This window comes from Camelus ferus, chromosome 35 (genome assembly GCF_009834535.1).
Source record: "Camelus ferus isolate YT-003-E chromosome 35, BCGSAC_Cfer_1.0, whole genome shotgun sequence".
Taxonomy (NCBI): domain Eukaryota; kingdom Metazoa; phylum Chordata; class Mammalia; order Artiodactyla; family Camelidae; genus Camelus; species Camelus ferus.
Window position 1 is genome coordinate 8,209,530 of NC_045730.1, and position 24,735 is coordinate 8,234,264.

At 37.7% G+C, this 24,735-nt stretch overlaps 1 protein-coding gene across 1 annotated transcript in view; it reads right to left on the bottom strand.

The window, feature by feature from the left end:
- The window catches only part of MALRD1 (MAM and LDL receptor class A domain containing 1), a 365,316-nt gene that overhangs the window by 289,889 nt on the left and 50,692 nt on the right, over positions 1–24,735 (bottom strand). The window contains exons 9-11 of the mRNA XM_032474166.1: positions 22,776–22,863; positions 12,142–12,318; positions 8,780–8,942 (exon numbers count right to left, since the gene is read on the bottom strand). Coding sequence (XP_032330057.1) covers positions 8,780–8,942; positions 12,142–12,318; positions 22,776–22,863 — 428 coding nt within the window. The remainder of the gene's footprint in view (positions 1–8,779; positions 8,943–12,141; positions 12,319–22,775; positions 22,864–24,735) is intronic.

A 24,735-nucleotide genomic window follows, 5' to 3' on the forward strand; every position in this document is an offset into this window, starting at 1 on the left:
AAAAGGTCTGTGCCAGATAGGATTGCTAAATAAAAACCACCTTTGCCCATAGTTTATGGATGAACTTGAATATCATATAAACTCTCAGGAGTAATTTATGTTCTTAATGCCAGATATATCTGAATGGCTGCGTTAAAGTCATATCATCCTGTAAATAAGTATCTTTTTTTTTAATGTGCAAACACAAGCATCGCATTTAAGCAACACCCTTCACACCGAAAAGAAAATGCACTCTCCTCCATCCTCATATTTTTCCGTCTACTGAATGAATCCACAACAAATGTAGGACATGACAGAGCTTTCATTTTTTGCTCTATTAACGCTTATGATACAGTTCTTCTATTAAGCCTCATGTAGACTTTGGTAACTTTTGTTCAATTTATTGCAGGATCTCAAAGTCCAGAGGAAAGTTTAAATTCAATTCAGTAAATTTCTTTTAAGTGGACAGAAATTTAAAAACTCACTTTTGCGGTAATCCTTGGTGACTGAAAATATTAAACTAAACTAATTATGGTCATAATGAAGTTTAAAACGTCAAACTGAAAGTTGAATTAAATCAAGCAGGTGCAGATGAAGAAATGTCTCCATTAGAATAAAATTATCTAAGAAGTATGAATGCAGATTACAGTCAGAGATGAATTTAGGTAAACAGAAAGCCACTTAATCAAGTAAACTCAAAAGAAGCATTTTCAAAGCACTGTTCTTAGTGCTAGGATTTAGGAAAGACACAAAATCAAAAATATTAAGGCAACTGGGTTCTAATGAATGAGACTTACAACCTAGCTGGAGAAAGATAATAAACCCAGATGGGTATATGTGGAAAACTCAGTTGGTGGAGTTAATGCTAAGTATCTGGAAAGTGGGGATAGCTACAGGGTGTTACTGAAATAAATTATAACCCTGAAGTCAGAAGGAAGGTTCTCTCTTTCCATCTCAACCACTCCTACCCTCCACCTGCAGTTATAGTTTCCGTGACAAACATTCTAGGAATGTTTAGAAAAACTAAAATTATCCTATTTCCTGCCTGGCATCTCGACCGCAGCCAAAAACCAAAAAGTTGTTCTACACTATCACTATCAACTTCTAATCAAGGTTCTCATTTGACTTAATTTCAATATAAGCACTCAGTGCCCTTAAACCTTAATAAAATGGCACTACTTTGGGGATCTGTAACATTATTTCCTACACATATTTCTGCCCATAATATTTTTTTCACACTACTTTCCACTGCCATCAAAGATAGGATGCCAAACGCAGAAACAGGTTACTTTTACGTTTTCTAGAGTGATAACTTGTTTGCATCTTTTCTAAGCAGCATCCTTTATTTTTGTGAATTTCTCTATGTCATTTTAGAGACCCATCCTCTTCCCCTTATGCTTGATGGTAATTCATGGTGCATTGGGACTGGAATGTGTCACAAAGGGAGCAGAAAATATTTCTCGGGTACCCTAGAGAGGCAATCACTCATCACCCATGATAAGCAAAATGGCATTGCTGCTGCCCTCCTGAACTTGTGGTCCAAGGAAGACATACCAGGTCTTTACAGAAATACTGTTTCTCTCTAGTTCATGTCAATAAAACTCCTTCAATAATCTGCAACTAATTTTGTTACTTCCAGCTATCTTTCTTTCTTTCTCAATCCTGTCTATATACACAGATATCAGAATTAATGCTCAATGCACTTCTATCACCTTCTGGCTCATTTGCACAAAGAATCTGAAATGGCCCCTGGATGCCCTAACTCCCCCACCCCTCACCCCTCCACCAACATGAGGCTCCTTAGCACAGTACTTCAGGCTCTCTGCAATTTGACCCAATATATCCTTCCAATCTTATATCACAGTGTAAGGCTAGCATGTGTTGCATTATGAAACATCTACTTTGATCACTGGTTGACAATAACCATAAGAGATATGTATTCTTGTGACATTTTTTCCAGACAAAGAAACTGAAATGAAGAAAGCTTACACAATTACCTAAACCCACACAGCCAATGAATACTGGATCGGAGTTAAATATAGTGTTATTTGATTTCAGAACTTAGGCTAAATGATGGTCCCCAAAGACAGCAGGTCCTAATCCCCGGAAGCTGCAAAAATCTGTTACTTTACATGGCAAAGGCTATGTGGATGTGATTAAACTGACCATCTTGATTTGGGCCATTATCCTGGATTATCTGCATGGATCCTAAATGCAGTCACAAGTGTCTTTCTGGGAGTGAGGTAGAGGGAAGTTTGGCACAGACCAAAGAAGAGGAGGCTGTGTGACCATGGAGGCAGAGAGCGGAGTGATGAGGCTACCAACCAAAGAACACTGGTAGCCACCAGGAATTAGAAGAAGCAAAGAACAAATTCTCCTCTAGAGCCTCTGTTGGGGGAGTGGCCATGCCAGTATCTTGATTTTTGCCCAGGGATACTGATTTCAGACTTTAGCTTCCAGAATTGGTAGAAAATTAATTTCTTTTGTTTAAAGACACTTATTTTATGACAATTCCTTACAGCAGCTATAGGAAATACAGGCACTGAAACGCTGCTTTCCACTGCCACCTCTAGGCAAAGACCTGGGTTCCTAAATCAGAACTGATTTGAGCAGGAATTACAGAGTGCTGACCACAGGCCAGGGTTCAAGGGCACTACTGCCCAGTCGGTAGTAGCTTGGATGGAAAAACCAAAAAACCCAAACCTAAAGAAAATGGGGTGCCACAGGGAAATATACACAAGATCTTCTGGTAGCTCACAGAGAAAAAAATGTGACAATGAATATATATATGTTCATGTATAACTGAAAAATTGTGCTCTACACTGGAATTTGATACAACATTGTAGAATGATTATAAATCAATAAAAATGTAAAAAAAAAAAAAAAAAAGAGAAAGAAAATGGGGTGCCAAAGTCTGACAATACTCCTTAAAAACAAGGTACCAAGTCAGAGTCAGAGAAGCATCAAAGAAGAGTTAGGCTGTGAGTCATACTAAATACTCATGAGGATAAAAACCTACATTGGCTTCATTCAGTTTTCAAGTCCTGAGAGAAGTCAGCTGTTGAACTTGGCAGGGTTAACTCTCCAAGATGGAGATAACGGGTTGTGCCTGAAGGGAGAGATGCCCAGATCACGGCAGGCTAGTAAGACAGGCTGGATGAAGGGAGTCCCATGGATTCAGTACTGGGTGAACACACGTGCAGGCGGGTACATAACTGAATGAAGTAACAACATAAAAGCAGATCTCTAGCTCCACATGACAGGGACAGAGCTTTGTCTTTGATTAAAGAGCGGGATCAGCGTGGAGACGTCGTCACCTAGAGCGATGCATCATTCGGCGACAAAAGGTCGTTAATTAAACCAGATTGCATGCACTGAAAAGCACTGAATAAACGGATTCATTATTAAGAAAAAGGGATTTTTTTAAATCATAACATTCGCTGAAATAAACTGTCAGGTGAATTAAAGACATAACTGTAAAAACACCGAAAAAACCAAAGCACAGTAGAAAATGCAAGTAAAGTTTACGTAAACTTGGAGGAGCGGAGGCTTTTCTGAGAATAACAAAATGAGGGAGTAACGACAAGATGGTGGGAGAGATGGTTCTTTTCCAGTTCCCTTTGGAGAAAACCCAACTATTAAATATCCATAGAAAAGATGTCCTTGTGGGAATCCCAAAACCAAGGGTGAAGCTGCAGCACCACCCTGGATCACAAAAAACCTTGAAAAAACATATTTGACGGGGAACAGAAGTAGTTTGACTTTGAACCAACTAACCCTCCTCAAGGCGAGCACAGCCATGCTTATGGACTGAAAGAATCAGTACTCTTAAAAGGCCCTTACTACCCAAAGTAATCTACAGATTCACTGCAGCCCCCATCAAAAGTCCAAAGGCATTACTCACAGAAACAGGAAAGCCAATCCTAAAATTTATCTTTACTTAGTTAACGTATTTTTTCCTCCAGATTTTGTATTACTTCAACACAAATAAATTTACTTCATCTTAATGTGGTTACAGGAAAAGCACATTTTAAAATTGTATACTAAAAATGAATGTTTAACTTTCGAATGCAACTGTAACCATATTATTTTATTAAATAGTGATCTTTGGTAACATAACATAAAATCATAAACCATTATTATAAATGTATCCTTAAAATGTTACCCTGCAGAGTAAATATACTACCTAAGCATGGTATATATGTTAATTATGGTTTACAAGTATTATTTTCAACATAGATTTCTCTTAAATTCCATGTTTTCAAGCCACTTGAAATTTTTAATCTTAATTTTTAATTAATGGTAGTTAATTTTTTTAATTATTATGAAGCTAAAATACACTGAAATAAAATTAGAATGAAAGCGATTTAATTCACTTAGTTAAAATAAACTATTGCTATGTATAAAAGCATAAAGAGCAGATGCTTAATTCAAGGTCAGTGTAAAATGAAAGCGATTTTTCTCGTGTTATAGAGGTACAATTATGCTTTATATTTAGTTCTGTGAAAATGCTGCCAGAAACACTACTTCCCACAATATTAGAACAGTTAAAATTACAACAGTTAATTTTGATTTTGCCCGTTTGCATTTTTCTTTCAGCAAAACTGTTTCTAAAGCCTGGCATTTAACCATTATTCTAGATTTATAAAACTGGGTATCTTAGAAATTACGCTGGGAGAGTGTTAAGGCATCTAAATTGGCCTATTAAGTATCCATTCTGAGAAGGCAGTCATTGTGGCATTTAATGTCTAAGAAACTAAAGCTTTGAAAACTGTTACTGCAGAGCAGAAAACATTAAAATAGTTTCAGTTTTCCTGAAGCCTTTAGCCACATCTATATCTAGCACTTAAGATACATTATGATCTGCACAGTTATGTCACAGAGACAGCTTGCATTATTTATGTGGCCTTTGGTTTATAATGATGTCAAGCCTGTAAAAATGCATAATAAAGATATGTAGGTGTATCTGCAACAGTGGCGACTGTAACTCATTTCCAATTGAAAGACAATTATCGGTTTTATGGAAGAAAAAGAAAAATCTAAGAAAAAGTACTTCTGCTTTAAAATCAAGCAACACACTTAAGCAACTGGGTTCCATCTAATCTGTATTTTGAATGAGATGGGTCATAATAGTTCGACAGTTCCTCAATAATCTGAAAGCAAACCATAAGATGCAAAATATTTAAAAGTATCCATCTTTTCCAGATGAACATGAAATCAGCATGTTTGGTTTTGCTTCAAAACAAAGACGGATCATCTTGATCAGAGGTAGGGAAGAGAACACACAAGCACAACGTTGTCAGAAAAGTTGGGTACCATACGATGAATGAGGCAATGAAGAGGGTGCCTTGAAATGACATGCCTTTGGGATTGAGCAGGGTAAAGAGTTTGCTTCCAAATGATTTCCCAATTATAATACTTTATAACATAAACACTTTATTTTATTTTTGAATAAAATCATCTTAGAATATTTTTTGTTTCTTGTTTTTTCCTAAAATATTTTGTACTAGTTTTTTTTTAATTAGTCACCAGATTTACAAAGAAATAAATCTGCTTTGATCAAAACTGGAATTAGAAATTAAGAAAGCCCCCTTCCGACTTTTTGCAATACCTTCCCCACTTCCTGCTATGGAGGGCTCCTGAGAATGACGTTCGAGAACCAGCTAGGAAGTACACTAAAAATACAGATCCCCAGCTCTATTCCCAAGATTCTAATCCAAGTGTCAGAATCTTCATTTAAATTTGTTACATGTTGAATATTAATATACAAACCAACATTTCAGAGGTTCTTTATCCACACTTCGGAAAACTTCCCTAAAGCTTCTGTGGGCACAGGGAGAAACCACTAAACTAGAATGTGCTTAAGTCCTCCACTAGGCATCGATCCATATGAACGATAAAGGGGGAAGACTTAATCTTGCTTGAGGGGATGATCTCAGATGCCTAAGAAATCTTAATATTAAACCTATTTAACCAATAGATGGGCGTTCACTGTAGTCAAACAAAATGGATTTGAGGGTCAAGGACTCAAAACTTTGTTTTCCTTGGCTTCCAGCAGTGAAAATGAATTAACTGGGTAAAACAAAGGCTCTCCTATGAGATAACAATGATCATAAAATTTATGGTACTTAGCTATGAACCAATTTACCCATTTACATACTTGGTAAAATTGCCTGGGCTACAGTGAACTAAATATGGAGCTCAGAGTACAGGATTCTGAGATCTTTTGAAATTATAAAATGGGAGGAATCATTACACAGCACTTTCAAATCTTCAATATGCTAAACATATTTAAATTTGAATTAGCTACAAAGCTAAGAAATTAGGTGATCCAAACATCCTGATTCAATGATCCAAGCATTTCTAATTCATATCCAAATGGGGAAGGAACCAGCTGTATGGAATGCTGTTACTCTCCCACAAACAAACGAGTAAGAGAAAAATAAAGATGTAACCCTTATTTTAGACCACAGAGTTTACTTTAGATCCTTAGGTAGAAAGATTAGTCCGTTAACATGTGAACACAAAGCAGTAGAATGTCACTTGGAATAGCACTTTGCTTAGCTTTTTTTTTTTTTACCATTTCATTGCCATGATGAAAAACACAAGTTAAGAACTTACTGAAGACTCAACTATATACTGAAAACTTCCCTACAAATTCCTACCCCACCATCACCTTTCTGGACTTTATCGCTTCATTAGGTGTATGAAGTGAGAGAATACTTTGAAATATATTAATGTGCTTTTTTTTTTCCCTTTCGTGCTTGCTTATGAATGATCTTTACCAACCTTAGCCAGAAGCAATCTTTGGCCTGGAGAGAGGTGGGATCGTGGAATGTGAAGAGCTTTGTCATGTTCAAAACTGATCATGCAAACTCAGACACAGTGAGTCTTAAAAACCTGGCCATAAATGTCTAGAGCCAGACAGCTGAGAGAGTAAAGCATTTTGTAAATGAGAGAAGCTTCCCTTTAAATTAAAAAAAATAGAATTTGGAAAATGGAGCATGGAGTTCTACTGTAAGCCATGGAGCAGGATACAAGATGCATAAGAGCTATTTCTTACCACAAAGTAGAAAATGTCAAACCTCCCTTGGCTGAAGAAGGAACCAGATACAAGGGGAGAGGACGGCTAGAAAAGATGGAGGCCTAGGGACCACTCCCTCCCCCGTGATTCACGGTCACGGAGAACACATCCATTAAACAGTATCTGACTTGTAAGCATTCCTATTCAAAACATATTTAATTTCGTGCCTTGTAGACTTGAATTATAAAGCATAAATATATGGATCCTAATCATCAACTAATTCACTCAAATAATTATTGAGACTTAATATACATCGAACCTTAGAAAAAATGTACTAAAGGGAATCAGAGTCCCTGCGATCCCTCAGGGAACCTGCAGTCCATGTGAGGCAGTGATGGGTTGGGGGACAAGACAAACAAGTTAAAACCCAACTATATTACTGTGCTTATAATCTGTTGCTGTATTTCTGTTTATCCCTTTCCCACTTAGAAGTGAGATTCAGGTCTGCCCTTTTCTTCACAGGAATACAGATTATGAATGAAGGCTGACTTATCTGCATGAGCCAAAGAAACTTTCTGAAATGATCCTTTGCTTTATGTTGGAAGCAGTGCAAAGAAATTCTGCCCACCAAAATTTCAAAAATTAATGGCCAACTGTCAAATGTGATCAAAACAAAGCAGCGCTCATATCTGCTACTGCATATACTTGGGGCAACCTGGCTGCCACTGTTTAAATCAAATGATGCTAAAGCTGGAAGCATTTTAACAGAACAAAAACAAAAACAAAAGAGAGCTCAGAAAACCAGGGTGAAAAAGTCAGCCCAGGAAAAGAAAATCATTGTACACCCAAGATACTGTGGTCCCCTTGACTGTAAGGTCAGGTTGGCCCAGGCAACGAAGGACCGGCCAGCGGGCACACCCGTAGTTTTCTTTGAAGCAGCAACCTCAGATGCTGGGGGACATGAAGCTTTGCGCAGAGGAGTGAAGGCACACAGGTTTTGAAAAGATTCTCTGTAATAGAAAGGGGGATTCCTTTGTTGTCTTCAGTAACAGTCCCTTATATCATTGAAAGGGAAAAGGAAGAATGGGCTCTTGTAGGCAGTGAGCATTCAATTTATTTGTGGACTACAAAACAGGGGAAAGGTGGGAATTATTAAAGCCTGAAAGAAAAGACCAAAATAGATGATGATAAAGAGCAAAGACTGGAAAAAGAGGAAAAGGGGCAAGGCGGTGGAGGAGAATCTAGAAAAGGAAGAAAAGGAGAAAAGAAATTTGAAGGGGATGCAGTGAATGGATGGATAATCTGAAAACAACATATTCACAGAGCTTTTCCAACTATTTTATGGTTTTAATTTTAGTTTATGTTTTATTTATTATTTTTTCATCTTTTTTTTGGAGGGAGGGTAATTCGGTTATTCGTTTTTTAATGGAGGTACCGGGGATTGAACCCAGGACCTCAGACATGCTCGGCACGCATCTACCACTGAGCTATACCCTCACTCCCAACAGTGCTTTGATGAGTGATGATATTACACATTATTTTCCATTACTTACTCATGCGTGTCTCTAGTTTTTGTGACTTTTACAAGAGTATTCGTTACCTTTTTAACTGAATTTTTTTCCATTTTGTATGAAAGAACAGACTTAGCCCACTTACTCTGTAACTGAAACATCCATCTTTATAACAGCACAAGCGTAGGGGAAGGCGGTGTGGCAGGAGTTTGGGAAGTGTTTAATACATAGTTCCTAAGAGACATGTTCCAAATATGTGACTTACGTTGTATGGTCCACTGATGGCCTGTGGTTTTCCTCCCCGTGATGAATACTGAATCCATTACCAAGTCCCCACCTGAATATGTTTGAATCTTCCATTAAATTTTCAGAGATTGGCTGGTACCATTTACACAGGTTTCTTTTTTCAAAGCTGCAAACTTCCATAGCTTGAATAGAATGGAACAGAGACAGGATGAGCTCGTCACAATCTATGTGTCAATACATGGTGATTTCCATCTGCATCAGCACTTTCTTACTCTCGGGTTTTTTTAATTAAAATATAACTTTTAAGCGTAAGTAAAATAATTAAGCAAATGGTCTATGTAATCCCTAGAAGGGTTTTAAAGAAATCGAGGTGTATTAGATTCAAATAAGTGACAGTAACCAAAATGTGGAAGTAAGTGCACATACTAAAGAATCTGCTTTCATAAGGAGGAGATACTTCAATTAGCTCCTCAAGCAGCCATTTAAACCTTGCCAGTCTCTCCTGATATAACATTTGCATCCCTTATACGACCTCCAAGCTCTGATAAGTCCATTCTTTTTTCATAGTATCACTACCATGCTAAACTTTAACTCAGCCTCTGAGAGGGCTATTGCAAATTCTAAACTACTTAAGTTCAAAGCTATAAGATGTACAACTTTTACATTGGACCTCTTTCCTTAAAAGTTTTCTAAATGTTTGTAATGACTGCATTCTAATATCAAACAAAATTAAAAGTCCAGTGATTTTTTTAAACACGTAGATTATGTGTGAAAACAAACACTCTCTTTTTTCCTTCCTCCCTCACTCCCTCTCCCTCTGAATGTGTTCATGTGTCTGTCTGTCTGTCTTAAATTCCCTACTACCTGAATAAAAGATTCAGTTCAATTAGTTTTTGTGTATACCATGGAACGCCTGCCTGGTGTGCACTCCAGCTTTTAAATGGCATAAGCCGTGATGGCGCAGGCAAACCACTGCCACCATTTAGAAACTTGGGTTCATGATTTAAAGTAGAATTTGAGAAAGAAACACTCATCCCAATAAAAGTGATTTTTAATCATGAAATTCCAGTGTCTTATTTCATCTCTGATATTACTATTGATCATATAATTATACTTATTTTGTGAAGAGATTTAGGATTCACTAGATTCCTGTTCTTTGTATCATTGACAAAGATAAAAATTACAGATTTTTTAAAAATTAGAGAACACAGAGTTTCAGTCAAGCACTAAGGTCTGCTGTGGAACACTGTACCTACAGTCAACAATAATGTACTGCACACTTAAAAACTTACGAATAGCATAGATCTTATCTTGTGTTCTTACCACAATAAAAAAAATTAGAAAATGTAAGACTGTAGATGACAGGCAGATTTATCACAAAAGTTCATCTTACAAAGAGATGACAGAGATGGAGGAGGCATGATCACATAATTTGTTTAGAAATTAAACAATTTTTTATAATTATAAAGTATATATGAATATGTATATATGTATATATAAAATATAAAGTAATAATTCAACCATGTTTATTCAAAATAAGTAAATATCCCTATGATATTAACATAATTTAATAGTAGACATTTATTCAAAACATGTAAAGGACTTACCAAAACCTCCTACCCAATCATAAATGACATTACTAAAATCGCAAAGTTGAACTAAGAAGTCATTATTCACTAAAGATACTCATTAGGCATAATTAACGAGATTTTGTGTGAGCTGTTACAAACATGACTTACGTGGGATCACAGGAGGATTGCAGTGTCTTCCCACAAGGAAGTCTGGACACCACAACATCTTCCATTATATTATCTTGCATCTGTGATTCACAGCATATGCTACTGACCAGCATGAGCTCATTGCTGTCCCATCTCACTCACAGAGTGAGTCAGCTTTCATTTTATAAGTTTTTTGGTCTAGATTAATTTATTGCATATTTGTATATTCATGAACATTTTTTCTGAGTTCAAAGAATAAATACAAACTCTATTTGATTTTTTTAAGTTTTAGAACCCCTTGAAGAGGCTGACATAAGACAAATTAAGACTTTCATTATACACCGTGTTACCTGAATGTTCCAAAACCTTTAATATTATCAAGGCACTGGGGAAATATTACAGTAAATTCATATACTACTTAATATAGAGCAAGGAAGGGAAAACCATTACAAGCATTTATCTTTGCCCATTCAGACAAATTCATTTTCCTCCTCAGTTTGTATCTTTGACCGAGAAGTTCATTTTTAAATTAAATAATCTGCCTTAATCCATTTAGGAAAACTGTAGATTGGCAAGTGCCAATAAATGAAAACCATCTTTCAATCGTACCCAGCTGCAGAAGGGGCCATGAGTGTTAGGACTGGTTTCTTATGAACTCTGCACATTTGACATAGCATTTATTTTATACGTGCATCTTGACAGTGGCAACATTTGCACAAATTCATCTAATTTGAGGCTATTATGCTTCCTCCCTAAGGAGACAAACAACGGGATTAATAGGAAAGACTGGTTCTCTAGATAAGTTCATTAGTCTTTTTTCTTTTTTCAGCACATATGAGTGCTTTCTCTTTCTCTTTCTGGCTGACTTCACTTAGAATGATGATCTCCAGGTCCATCCATGTTGCTGCAAATGGCATTATTTTATTCTTTCTTATGGCTGAGTAGTAGTCCAGAAAATGATACATTGTAAACTAACTATACATCAATAAGAAAGAAAGAGAGAGAGAAAGACAGAAAGAAAGAAAGAAAGAAAGAAAGAAAGGGAGAGAGAGAGAAAGAAAGAAAGAAAGAAAGAAAGAAAGAAAGAAAGAAAGAAAGAAAGAAAGAGAAGAAAGAAGAAAGAAAGGAAAGAAGAAAGAAAGAAAGAAACAGAGAGAAGAAGAAAGAAAGGAAAGAACGAAAGAAACCAAACAAAGAAAGAAAAAGAAAGAAAGAAAGAAAGAAAGAAAGAAAAAGAAAGAAAGAAAGAAAGAAAGAAAGAAAGAGTGGGCGGGCGGGCTGGAAAATAATAGCCCTGGAATCAAGTCTATGAAAATTAGTGTTTTGAATCTAAAATATTAATTTAAAGCCACCTCTTGTTGGACATGATACAAGAATGATGGCTGCTTCTTCTCCTATAATTCTCTATGTAAAGTTTTTATGTTAAGAAATTGCAGGGGGAGGGTATAGCTCCATGGTAGAACATAGGCTTATCATGCTTCAGGTCCTGGGTTCAATCCCCAGGACCTCCATTTAAAAATAAAAAGATAAAGAAAGAAAGAAATAAACTGCTCTAAGCCAGGTTGAAAATTTCTAACTAGGACAGTAGGCCATGCTACTTGATATGACACTGGAATTTTCTTATCTGATTTATATTTAATGAAAAATTTAGGAAGTCACTTACCGCAGGATGATTCATCCGATTTGTCAGGGCAGTCATATCTAAAATCGCATTTCTGGATGTTTCCAACACACTGGCCGTCAGATCTGCAGACAAATTCATTGTCTGTACAGTTGTGTGGAGGTAATGTTACTGGAACTGAAGTTTCTGGTGGAGTTGGCAGGTCCACTGGCAAATTACCTTGAAGTAAGAGACAAGCGTCATTTTATAGATTTTTCCATTTCTTTAAAGATTTCACACAATAAGCTTTACGAAGTATGCTTCACATTCAACTTTGTAAAGAATATTTGATAGTATTAACTAATCTGCTGAACTTCTTTATGTCAGTATGTAAGTTGGGGTTCATGGTCTCGGTGATGGCAAATGGCTCTGGATCTCTTTGATTATAAAAATAGGTGAAAGTGCAGATGGAAATTACTGAAAAACTATTCAGAGCTCACTGAATAAATGGGAGGCTCAGGGACAGGGCTTGGAAGATCAGCGGGAACTAAGGGACTTCCAGGTGCTGGCACTAGGACCCAAAGTCTAGGTCACGTTAAACTTTCTAGGCCACCAGGTAAATAAGGTTTGTTCCACCACTGCCACCATGACTCTAACATCTCATCTTTGTCCACATATCCTCACGTAGTCAAGATCCAAAGTCACATGATAGACCCAAACCAAAAGTATCCACCCAGAAGTATTTAATTAAGATAATAATTTCTGAAAAAAATAATTCCTGATATTAGAATTTAGAAGAAATGTACAGAATTTGATTTATTTATATATAGTAAGCTATTCAATAAACATTTATTTTTAACATCCTTGTGTCAAGTACATGGTAGGTGCAGTGGATTTCAAGCCAAAGACTTCCAGAAAATAGTTTAAAGATGAGTGAATAAGGCAGTCAGAAAATTCTTTCATTACAGTTTCATGGGGTAAGTTTATGATAGAGATTATAACACCATGGAAGCAAGAATGACACCTATCCTTTCATCCCTGTATTCACAACACAATTCACAGACCATGATACATTGTGGATACACTAACACTGCAAAGTGAGTAAACCGATGCACAGGTGGATGGAAGGATAATGGATGGATGGACGGATGACAGACTAAATGAATGAACAGATGTACAAAAATGCAAGATTTTACAACAGAGTAAGAGAACACAGGAAAAGCCTGTATCAGATGGGAGACAGAAGACATCCTGGTATGGCAATGTTTAATTTTCCAGTGTTAAAAAATGATGTGCTGCTGGCTAGATGAAGAAGGGTACAAACTCTTTGGGGGCAATGAGAACAGTCTAACATGAAAGCAGAGAAATCTATTTTCCTGTTGGTCTTTGGAAACCTGTGAGAGTTTGGCAAGAAGAGTATCTTGGGGTGTAGTAAGAATGCACAGGATGGAGTCTTTAGATTCAGGGCTAGAGAGGAGACAGTTACACAAAGAGCTACGTGGGACCAACTAGGAGTCTGAAATAAATACAAAAAGTTGTGGAGAAACGCCAAGATATAAAATTTCCACTTCGAGAAATGCTTATCAGGCGTAAGTGTGGAAAATGAATGCAGGTGGCTCCGAAATGGGGAAGAGGGAACAGCTGAGCTCTTAACTTCAATTCCAGGCAACTAATGAACCAGAGCAGAGATTGCTTGGAGGGGACAGCAAAGACCAGAGCAAGATCGCACACCCAGTGTCTAGAGGACTGGGAATTTGGGTGCTGCTGGAAATTCGAGGAAAGTCCAGTAAATAGCACTGTATTTCTTAGCTCCAGTTTTGAAATGATAAAGAACTAAGACTGAAGTGGATGGCAGGTAGTAGATCCAAGTGTCAGCCTTTTATGGATGAAGTTGATACTGGAGAAAATGGGCTGTATCTGTAGCTAGGTAATCTTTGCAAGTGTGAAACTCAGATATAAACAGACTCTCTTAAGTCATACCCTGTGCCGGAAACTTCCATACAGAAGGTTACCACCGTGAACTACAGCCAGGAGGAGCTGAGCACATCTCAGGCTTCCCTCGGCTAACTGGCTCCAAAAAAAAAATGAGGAAACTCCCCAATAGTCTGTACCCCCCACTCCTCCACCCTGCATTGCCCCTCCCTGCCACACACACACTGGTAACCACTACTTTGTTCTCTGTATCTGTGAGTCTACTTCTTCTATGATTTATTCACTAGTTAGTTGTATTTTTCAGATTCCACATATAAGTGATATCATACTGTATTTGTCTTTCTGACTTATTTCACCTAGCATAATACTCTCCAAGTTCATCCACGTTGCTGCAAATGGTACAACAAGGCAGATATAGCCAATATCTTCCAATAACTGTAAGTGGAAAGTAATTTTTTAAAAAAGGAAACTAAGAGACAAGGTATGCATGCTCAGGCTCTCCTTGCAAACTCAGCCATCCATTGTTGCTTTTCCATAGTTTATATTAGGGTTCACTGTTGGGGTTTCATATTCTATTGAGTTTTAACAAACACATAACGACATGCTTCCACCACTAGAGCATCACATAGAATAGTTGCAGTGCAGTAAAAACCCCTGTGCTCTGCTTATCCATCCTTCCCTTCTCCTAATCCCTGGCAAATGTTAACCCTTTTACTGGCCCAAGAGTTTTGAATCCTCGAATGTTTCCCAGCAACTTGATATTTTTTTCAACACTGTTCATTCATCCATCCATGTGAATGTATGTTTGTCAAGTTCAGTTAGGCTGACTGCCGTATAGATTTCACTATATGAACATATAACATATATTCACATAGTGATTTTACCATCGATGGTTTTTGAGTTTATTCTGTTTGAGGTTTTATTTTGTACATTTCTCCTGATGTGTGGAACTGCCTAGTCACAGAGCATGCGCAACTTTAACTTTACTAGATAATGCCAAACTAGTTTTCCAAACTAATTTGCATCAATTTCTTTACCTCCGAGCAGTGTGTAAATACACTGGTCACATCACATATTCAGTATCCACTGGTATATCCAGAACCACCCATGGGTTTGCCATTTTCTTTGCTGTCCATTCCCCTTTGCATTGCAGCCCTTATTGGGATCATTCTGTCTTTCTCTAATGTTCATATTAGCATAGTTCATTTGGTAAGAGTCTGGTGCAATAAAAATCATTTTCTCTTTGTTTGTGGATATTATCCTCTGAATGCTCTTTTTTCCACCCTCATTCCTGAAAGAGTTTTGCTTTGATCTGGACTAACAGTTATTATTTCTCAGAACTTTGAGAATAATATTCAACTGTCTTCCAATTTCCGTCATGGCTATTTCTAAGTCAGCGATCAACCTCACTGTGGTTCTTTTGTAATTGTATTTTAATCTCCAGCTATTTTTAACATAATCTTCCCTTTTCTTTATTGTTTTTCTGATTCATCTCCGTAAGCCTAGACCTGGATTTATTCTTATAATATTTTGCACGAGGTTCAGTAGTCTTCTTAAAATCATGTCTTCTGTTCATTCTTAGCCATTACATCTTTGAAAATTGCTTCTCCTCCATTTTCTTTATTTTCTGTCTGGAATTCCATTAGCTTTTACGAACTATCCTTCAAGTAAATCCACCTCTCCCACTTTCCTTCTCTATAGCTCTCTGCTGCTCCCAGAAGTTTCCTCAGCTATTTTCCAGTTGACTAATCACAACAGGTGATATTAGAAATGACTCTGTATAGTATATGGATAAAGCCTTTATTTTTTTTAACGTATAAATGGTGAACAATTGTAATGGTAAAATCTACCTAGAGCAGTAAGCCCACCTCCGTCAGCTTGGGCTGCTAGAACAGAACCCCACAGAGTGCGAGGCTTCAACAACTTAATTCTCACAGTTCTAGAGGCTCAAAGTCCAACACTGGGAGGCCAACACGGCCAAGCTCTTGGTGAGGGCTCTCTTTCTGCTTATACCCCTACATAGCCTTCCTCAGTGCAGAAGGCAGAGAAAGAGACCTCAGCTTTCTTCCTCTTCTTACACAGCACTAGTCCCATCATGAGGACATCACCTTCATGATGTGTAACCCTAATTACCTTCCAAAGGCCCCACCTCCACATACGATCACACTGGGTGTTAGGGCTTCAATACAGGAATATGGGGGGGACACAAACATTCAGTGTATAGCAAAACTTACAATTTTTTAAATCTGTAATTGCTTAGAAATGCTCATGCTGGTAGCAATGACAGAGTTAAGTCATTAAAGCAAAAAACACTCAAAGCTTTGCAGATGAGACAAAACTGCAAGGGCGACGTGCAAGTAACTGGTTTGCACTCACTAAGAAGCAGAGGCTAGTCTAGCTGGGCCTGATTTTCTTCTCCATCTCTAAGTGAAAGGGAAACCAGCTCACCTGCAGAGCTGTCACCCTAAGCAGATGACTCAGGCTCCAGATGGACTCTACGTGCTAATTCCTTGCTCTGTGAATTCCACGCAACAAACATGACACACTTCATGCTAGCCTAATACAGTCTTTCTGATAAAAACAGATTTTCCAACTTGTTTTATACAAGATTTCCCTCCCTACAGGTATTCCCACACTGGTAGTTAAGCAACTAAAACTGATTATTTTAACATACCTAGTCCTTGATAAGGTATTTCCAGCTTTAGACATGCCACCACTGTGTCAATTACTTGATTAATATCCTTAGTGGTTCTTTATCTCCTGATAACCATGCATGTTTTTTTTTTTTGTCACTTCTGATGTTAAGAAATACATTTAATTTAAAAATCTAAAAGTCTACTTGAGGTTTAAACCTAATCAATCTTCAGAAAAATGAAAAATTTGAAGTCTCTATAGCTCCAGGGGAAAAGCAGAGTTTTCCCTGTTGCACTGAATACAATAATATGGAGTTATATCCACAAGCTGAAATGACTGTGTTTAGCGTGATCATACCAAAGTACCTGTGTTAGGTCTACTTTCTAGGAGAGTAGGTTTTACTGAAACATAGCTATTCTTTGGATATGACTTATTAACAACTGTGATACAGTGATGTATTGGTCACGTATTATGCAGCACATTTTTTTTCTGTCTCCAGTAGCAAATCAGCTCTTTCTGAAGTGTTTTTGCTGTCACACATGGATTCAATGAAAATTTCCAGGTAGCACAAGATATTTTCCATCTTGACAGACATTCTACTCTACTTGAAAGTAACTACAAACAGACTTAAATTTTAGCTTGAAAACTCCCACTGCTAATTCAGTATTTTGACAGTCTTCTCCATTTTTGGTACTTATCATTTTCCTCAACTAAAAGATAACAACATTTTAAAGTTTTAACTTTAAGATAGATTCAGTCGGTTATTCCATTTTATTGTCTAGAAATGCAGTAGAAATACTAAGTTGCATGGACCATAGGCTTTGGGCTAAAATTTTCCCTAGGTATGTGTTAAATCACTTTGTAAGTTTACATACCAAAGACACAAAAACCAGAATACTGAAGATTACAATCACTGAGTCTCAAATTTCTTCATTTTTGCCTTGAAGTCTTTCATTAAACTACAAATATTTCCAATATTTCCAACATTCCTAAAATTTTCTTGATTCTATATCTCCTTTAGAAAAATACAGGAGAAAGGAGAACCTCAAAACAAAGTGCTTTGATGTAATTTATTATCCTGAGACAACAAAGAATGGATGCACCAAATAGCTTAATGTTAGTAGATGAAAAGCTGCAAGTGGTATCTTAAAAGTGCTGACAAAAGCATTCACACCGGCTCCCTTGCCATTTTATTTACACTGAAACACACACAACTCTTTGCAGGAGGGAGACTTGATCAAGCAACAATAAAGCTGCTGAAATGTTCAGGCAAAAGAAGGGTGTCAAAAATTCAGTCAACTTAGATGAGCAACAACAACAAAAACCACTTGGTGGGCGGGGAAGGACATCATAAAACATTGTTGCTAAACATTCTCTAAAGAGTTACAATGCTTTCTCAATTTTAAGGTATCATTAGTTGGAAGATGCTCCACTGACTTAGTCACAACTTCCCAGGGAAAAATAAAAAACTAATACTTTGGATAGTGATATTGTGCTAATAATTTGTAATTCTAGTAACAAATAACTCTAATATGCAAGCTGAATTCTGAGATGTTAAATTTGATGAAAACTGCGCAGGTAGTTTTTCTTTCAGTTTGCGATCAGCAGGTTATGATGCCATGTGGTCATAGATTTATTTTTCCAAATAACCCAGCAATCTCACCAATAATCTTTGATGCAAAAAGGAAAACCCCTGTGGCATGTGTTTAGCTAAAAGAAACACACTTCTTATTTTCTGATGGAAGATGGAAAGAATAATGTGAAACAGATACTTCCTTGGGGATCATATTTTTAAGTCTGAATGCCTGGCAACAATTCTTACTAAATAATCTACCCTGAAGGTCTAATTCAAGGTGAAGGGAAAGCTATTTGACTTTACCATCACCGCTCATCATTATCTACTCTGGGAATAGACAAAATCATCACACATGATGCAAAGAATCACAGTATTCTATTGCGCGGTTAAGTTCATCTACTTTCCCTAGAAATGTAATTAATCTTGCCTAAAAAGCTGTTTCTCTAGTACTCTCCTGAATTCAATTTGAAATGAGAATTTGTATCATCAAAGTATTGAAACAAAGGAGATAAAATCCATAATTAAGGAGGGCTTTGAAAACTGTTAGGAACAACTAGAAATTACAGCTCAAGTGGTAGAGGGCATGCTTAGCATACATGAGGTCCTGGGTTCAATCCCCAGTATCTCCTCTAAAAATAAATAAACCTAATTTCCTCCCCCACCAAAATAAAGTAATAAATAAACATTGAGGGAAAAAAAAAAGAATTGACCTGGAAGAGCAGGTAATTATGGTTGATGACAAAGTGAAAAGAAAGTTTATGGTATTAAAAACTACTGGGCGTAAAAAATTAATTAAAGTTTATAGTTAAAAGGCTTAACCATTCGAGTCAACACTGTTTTGAACCAGGGTCATGGCAGAGGTAATGGAAACATAGAATAGATGTGAGAAACATTTTGGAGTTGGAGGCAGTGGGATTTGCAAGTGGGAAAGCCAAAGATGACTGTGGTATTTTCAACCCTGGGGTGCTAGAGAACACTTACATCATTAAAAGGAACAAGGGAGACTTGAGGAAAAGAGAGGATTTTGAGGGAATAGGTAAAATGAAATAATTTCCTTTTTAGTCACTTTCAGTATAAAAAAAGGATACAAAGCTTCACTTTGGACATTAGGTCAACATTTTGTATTTGTGGGCTTTTTAGTGTTTATTCGTACTTTTATTAATCCAGGAAACACGCTGTAGGTAACATTTATACTGAAAGCAAATCAGTGTCTGTACGTGAACCTCCATGTACTGATCTCACCTCGGCTAACATGTCATGAAAAATAAAGCTGACCGATAATCATCAAGAGCAGTATTTTAATTAAGAGCCTAATTTTGATTTTGATTTTCATCTTATGGTAAGATTACATCAACTTCCTTTATGAAACCATTGGCTTCAGCAGGCTTTGTGGTTTCCACCCCAAGTTTCTTTTGTTATGAAGCCAACAACTAAAACCACACAGTTTGGACATTTTTTTAAATCCCATATTTTTCTTCTAAAACTTGAACCAGAAAATCAGGACTAATGGTGTGTAACTGATATATCACGTCTCTGTCCTTGCTGCTGGCAGCTCTTCTGCCTCCTCCCTGGAAACCCAGCGACAGACTGGACGGAGCAGGAAAACTGAGCAGCCACAGTATCAACGGTGACCCGTGTTCCCTTTCTGCATCCTTTTTTGTTCTCCTCCGCCACTGGGGTCATAGTGATTCTCCTTAAGCTCAGAGTGAGACGCAGTTTGGCCACATGTCAGACATCTGAGGTGAAAATCTCATTCCTGCCCTCAACTGCGCATCCTCATCCAGATCACCTATGTTCTTGAAGCTTAGTTTTTCATATCTGTAAACTGGAAATTGTTTTCTCTTCCTTAGGAAGTTGAGGTATTTAATAAGTAATATAATAATGGTGGTAAACACTATGATCCAAAGAAGCAGACACTGAGACACCGTCTTCTGCCACTTTATAGCCTTGGGCAGGCTATCTCCTTCTTAGTTTGCTTCATAGAATTGGGCTGATAAGGCATCTATCTTGTTTATCATTCAAGATCTCTTTACTTGTGATGGACCAGGCACTAGTCTAGACTCTTAAAAGGTTACAGGATTGTATAAGATGGTACACAAAGTGGTAAATGATATTATCATGCCCATTTATCAACTCCTTATCTTGTAAAAATATTCTGTACTCCCCACCTTTGCCAAGCTCTGTCTGTGGCAGATACTTCCCTGCTTCGTTATTTGGCTTGACCACCTGACTTGCTCTGACCAATAGATGTAAGCAGACATGATGTCCCAACAGAAGCTCTAAGTGTGCCTGCTTCTTCTAGTCCTCTGACTTAACAACAGAACGTGTTGTTAAGACAACAGAATTTCAGTCCATCAGTCTGGGTCCCAGATAGACAGGATACACAGAACAGAGATGCACAGTTTGGAGCCACACAGAATTATACAGAGCTATGAACAAGAAATACATATGCTTGCTGTTATTATTCTATGCCAACCCACACACTTAAGAGTAGGAGATAAACGTGGTTGTAAGCCACTGAGATTTGGCTTTCAACAGACATTGACATATAACACAGTATCTTCTATATAGAAGTAACTAATATTTTAGCAATAATAATAATAATAAACTAATATATATAAACACTTAAAGAGGTACAGACCTGTCTCCATCTATCCAAAAGATGCTGAGTACTATTATGTGCCAGATACTGTTGGAGACGTGGCAGTGATCAGATAAAACCCTTGTTCTCATGCAGCTAACGTTGTTGTGGGGGGAAATCAAATTTGATTATACAGTGATAGGTGTAGGTGAATGAGATAGAAAACGTCAGACAAGGAGGTATGGAAGAGACTCTGTGTGTGTGTGTGCACGCACTCGTGTGAAACAGGTTGAGGGATGGTTTCACTAAAAAAGAAATTTCTGAGCAGAAATCAGAAAGGAGGAAGGAAGGAAGTCAACTGGCTGTGTGGGGGAAGCCCACTCCAGGAAGGGAGAACAACAGGTACGACGCGCCAGTGGGTTGGAGGGCTCAAGGACCAGCTGAGAGGCCTTGTTGTGAGAGACGTTGAGGAGAGGCACGCTGCTGGAAGGGAAGTCAGAGAGGTACGAGCGGGCCAGTCACTTACACCTTGGAAGTTCCTGGGAGAAAGTCTGACTTTTGCTCTGAATGAGATGGGACACCATAGGAAGACTCTGATGACAGGGTGACATGAGCTTGGCTCAGTTTGAAAGGGATTTTTCTGGCTGCTGTTTTGAGAACAGATTGCATGCTTCAAGGGGAGAAGAAAACAGAGCATCGATGAAGCAACCACAATAGTCTGTGTACCGACAATGGTGCCCTGGACCAAGGGGAGAGCAGCCCAGGTGAGGGGAAACTGGGGACTCTGGGTACACTTGAAGCCAGGGGCTGATCAGATTTGTTGGTGAAGAAGAAGCAACTAGAGATAAACCATCATTTACTGAGACAGGGAGGCAGGCAAGAACCTTAGGATTGAGGGGGCAATGGGTCATCAAGAATTTACTTTTAAACACTGAAGGATGAGGGTAAACTTGTTGAATTCCGATTTCCTTCTTGTTCGGTTTCCAGAGAGAGAGAGAGAGGTGTCACTTTCTGCAGAGTTCCATGGAAACACTACCCAGAGTGGTTAATGTCATTAATCCCGCCAGAATGATGAGCGGAGAGTCAGAGCTGTGTCATGTAGCTACAGCTGAAAGAACTGGAACCCAGCCCTCTGGTTATGTCTGGGGAGAGGCTGGTACTCCTCACCAGTCACGCTGAGGTGATGCACCAGGGCTGAAGGTTAAGTTTTCAGCACATGAAAGTGTGCTCCACATGGATTACTGCAATTGATTTATAAATTACCCAGTTTCTGATCACTCCAGGATCATTCTCAGGCAATTAAAGAGCCTCCAGCTTCAGTCCCAAGATCACCCCCCAAGGGCTTGAGATTCATTCCTACCAGATCACCAGGCACTGCCTGGAATGACATCTCCCTGGGCTGCATTTGTTTTAGGTTATTTCCCCTAGTTATTTTTGAGATGCCTATTACATCCAAGTTGGATGTTGAGTAGGTGACTAGTAAGTCTGGATTTTGGGGGGAAAAGTTTAAAGATAGAGATATGCATTCATTTTGTAACGGAAAGAAATCTCTAATATGGAGAAGAAGTAGCTGGCCACACTCCTCAGAGATATTTAAAGCATAGATGAGAGTAAAACATCACTGAAGGTAACTGAGAGGTTATTAAATTCTCCAAAACAATGTAATGACAAAGGAACCAGTTTGGTTATTCTAACCCCCCAAAAGGATGGAATTATACAGTTTAACTTCAGACACAGTTTCCTAATATTCTGCATGTGTTGAGACATACAGACAACTGACTCAAACGTCTTTACTATGTGTGCAAAGACTTTAAGACTAATTCACAACAATCTTTTCCAGGGTTAATAGAGTAACAGAACAGACCAGAAAAGAGTTCCTCGGGATACTTGTGGAAATGAAATACTGATTTCTGTGGCAGTTTTCCCCCAAGTAAACAGGCTTGAACAAACTCATATATTGAAAGTCTTCCTTACCAGGGTAGAGGGCACAGTCCATAAATGACAAATCATCAATGGCAATGTCTCCAGTGAAGCCATCTCCCACTGAAGCCTCCACCGAAATCTAAGAACAACACAAGAAATTTGTTGATATTGTGAAGGAAATTAACTTATAGAAACTCACAGATGAAAAGGGATTCATAACATACCTGAAGAAAACTCTTTTCTCAATCGTTAAGAAATTCCTTCATAAGGATTTCCTTAAGTAGGCATCTTGTCTCTAACTGAATAACAGGAAGCCCCCACATCTTATCTGGCCCATTAAACCCATGAAGTCCATTCTGTTTTGGGTGAGTTTCAGTGTTTTGAAATTTTACTCTGTCAGATTGATGTCCACTTCCCTATAATTTTCAGCCATTCATTCTAGATTTGCCCTGTGTTCTTCTGATTCTTTAAGTACCTGAAGGCAAATTATGGTCCCCTTTTCCCACCTTTGCCCCAGGAGTTCACCTGTCTCCAAGGTAAAACCTCTCCATCCTTCAAGAAACCCAGTCTGTTGCCAGAGGTACTGGTTAGAATGCACATTTTGAAGAGCTTTAAAATTGTTCTCACACCGGCCTTATTCTGTAGCACTTTATGAAACTGGCTAATCATTATTAGATCTCCCTCAGAACCACATTAATCATGGTGAACTCAGATGACATTGGAGCTGTTACAGAAGCCACAATCCCACCACAATGCCAGTAAAATATGAAATACTGACAAGCCACTATAGTAGGTGGCAGATTGTGATTAGGGCTGAGATTTGCTGTAATAGAATTAATCATGATGAATTATTTTAATACTCATGCAAATATGCTGCATACTTACTAGGAATCCAGCTGTAATTTAATAATGAAGAACACTGGGCAAATCAGGCTTAAAATGAAAAACAAACACACATTCCCTTTTCCCACTGTTGTACAAATATATGTTTCTATTTCATTTCTCCTCCCAAATGCTCTAAGTGGGAGCTGAAACTTTATTTTATTTTTCAAATTCTATCCTCTATTAAAAGCTGTTTCCCACATTACTTAGTAATGTCCTCACTAAATAAGATAATTAAAAGGTCAAATTACTGACCTTAAGCCTCTTCAACTCTTCCTCCAACTTTCTAGTTTTTCTTGAGAACTACCAGAATTTTCTCCCTGATTTGTCACTAAGAAAATCAATCAATTTGGAAAAGGTTCATGCATTTAACTAATGGGCAAATATAGAGCATCTCATATTGCCTGAGGAATAGGGAGTCCCCTGCTGTTTTATTATGGTTCACTACAAATATAAAAGGCACCCTTCTTTCCCCTACCAGTGTGATTAAAAGAAATATTACAGACAGAGAAAACAAAAATGCAGAAAAAATACTCAGTACAAAAATCATACCATTATTCTAATAAACAAAAAGCCAGCAGTCAGAATTTGGCAGAACATAATAAATTATCTTTTGTTCCTATACAAAAAAAGAAGACTGAAGTTGGGTGAACAATAGGAAAAAGGTGTAAGCAAGAATGAATTAACTACTAACAGATGAATTAATTACTAATACAGTCCTTGGCTAAGTATTTATCTACCCCATTGCAATACAACGAAAGGCTCAGAAGAGGCGAGAAAAAGGAAAACTAGGGTAAATAACAATAAAAACTATTGACTTGGCTACACTGATCAAGATTATCTTAGTTTATTCAATGAGAAGGGGTAGCAAATTGATATAACCAAATCCCAAAGTCTATGAAAAGCTCACTTGTTGTACATACAAATATCGGTAAGCTAACTTTAGGGACTGATACACAGACACAGCTCCATTTAAGTGTGTGTGGGCTCCACTTTTCCAAAGTATTCTTTTCATTGTCTTTATGTAGTCACAAATTAAAGAACTGGACATTTGCAGAAGTTACGAATTTTCTCATTTATGGGTCATACCAGGTAAGTTGCATTTCTGAGTGGATGCTGTCTACACAAG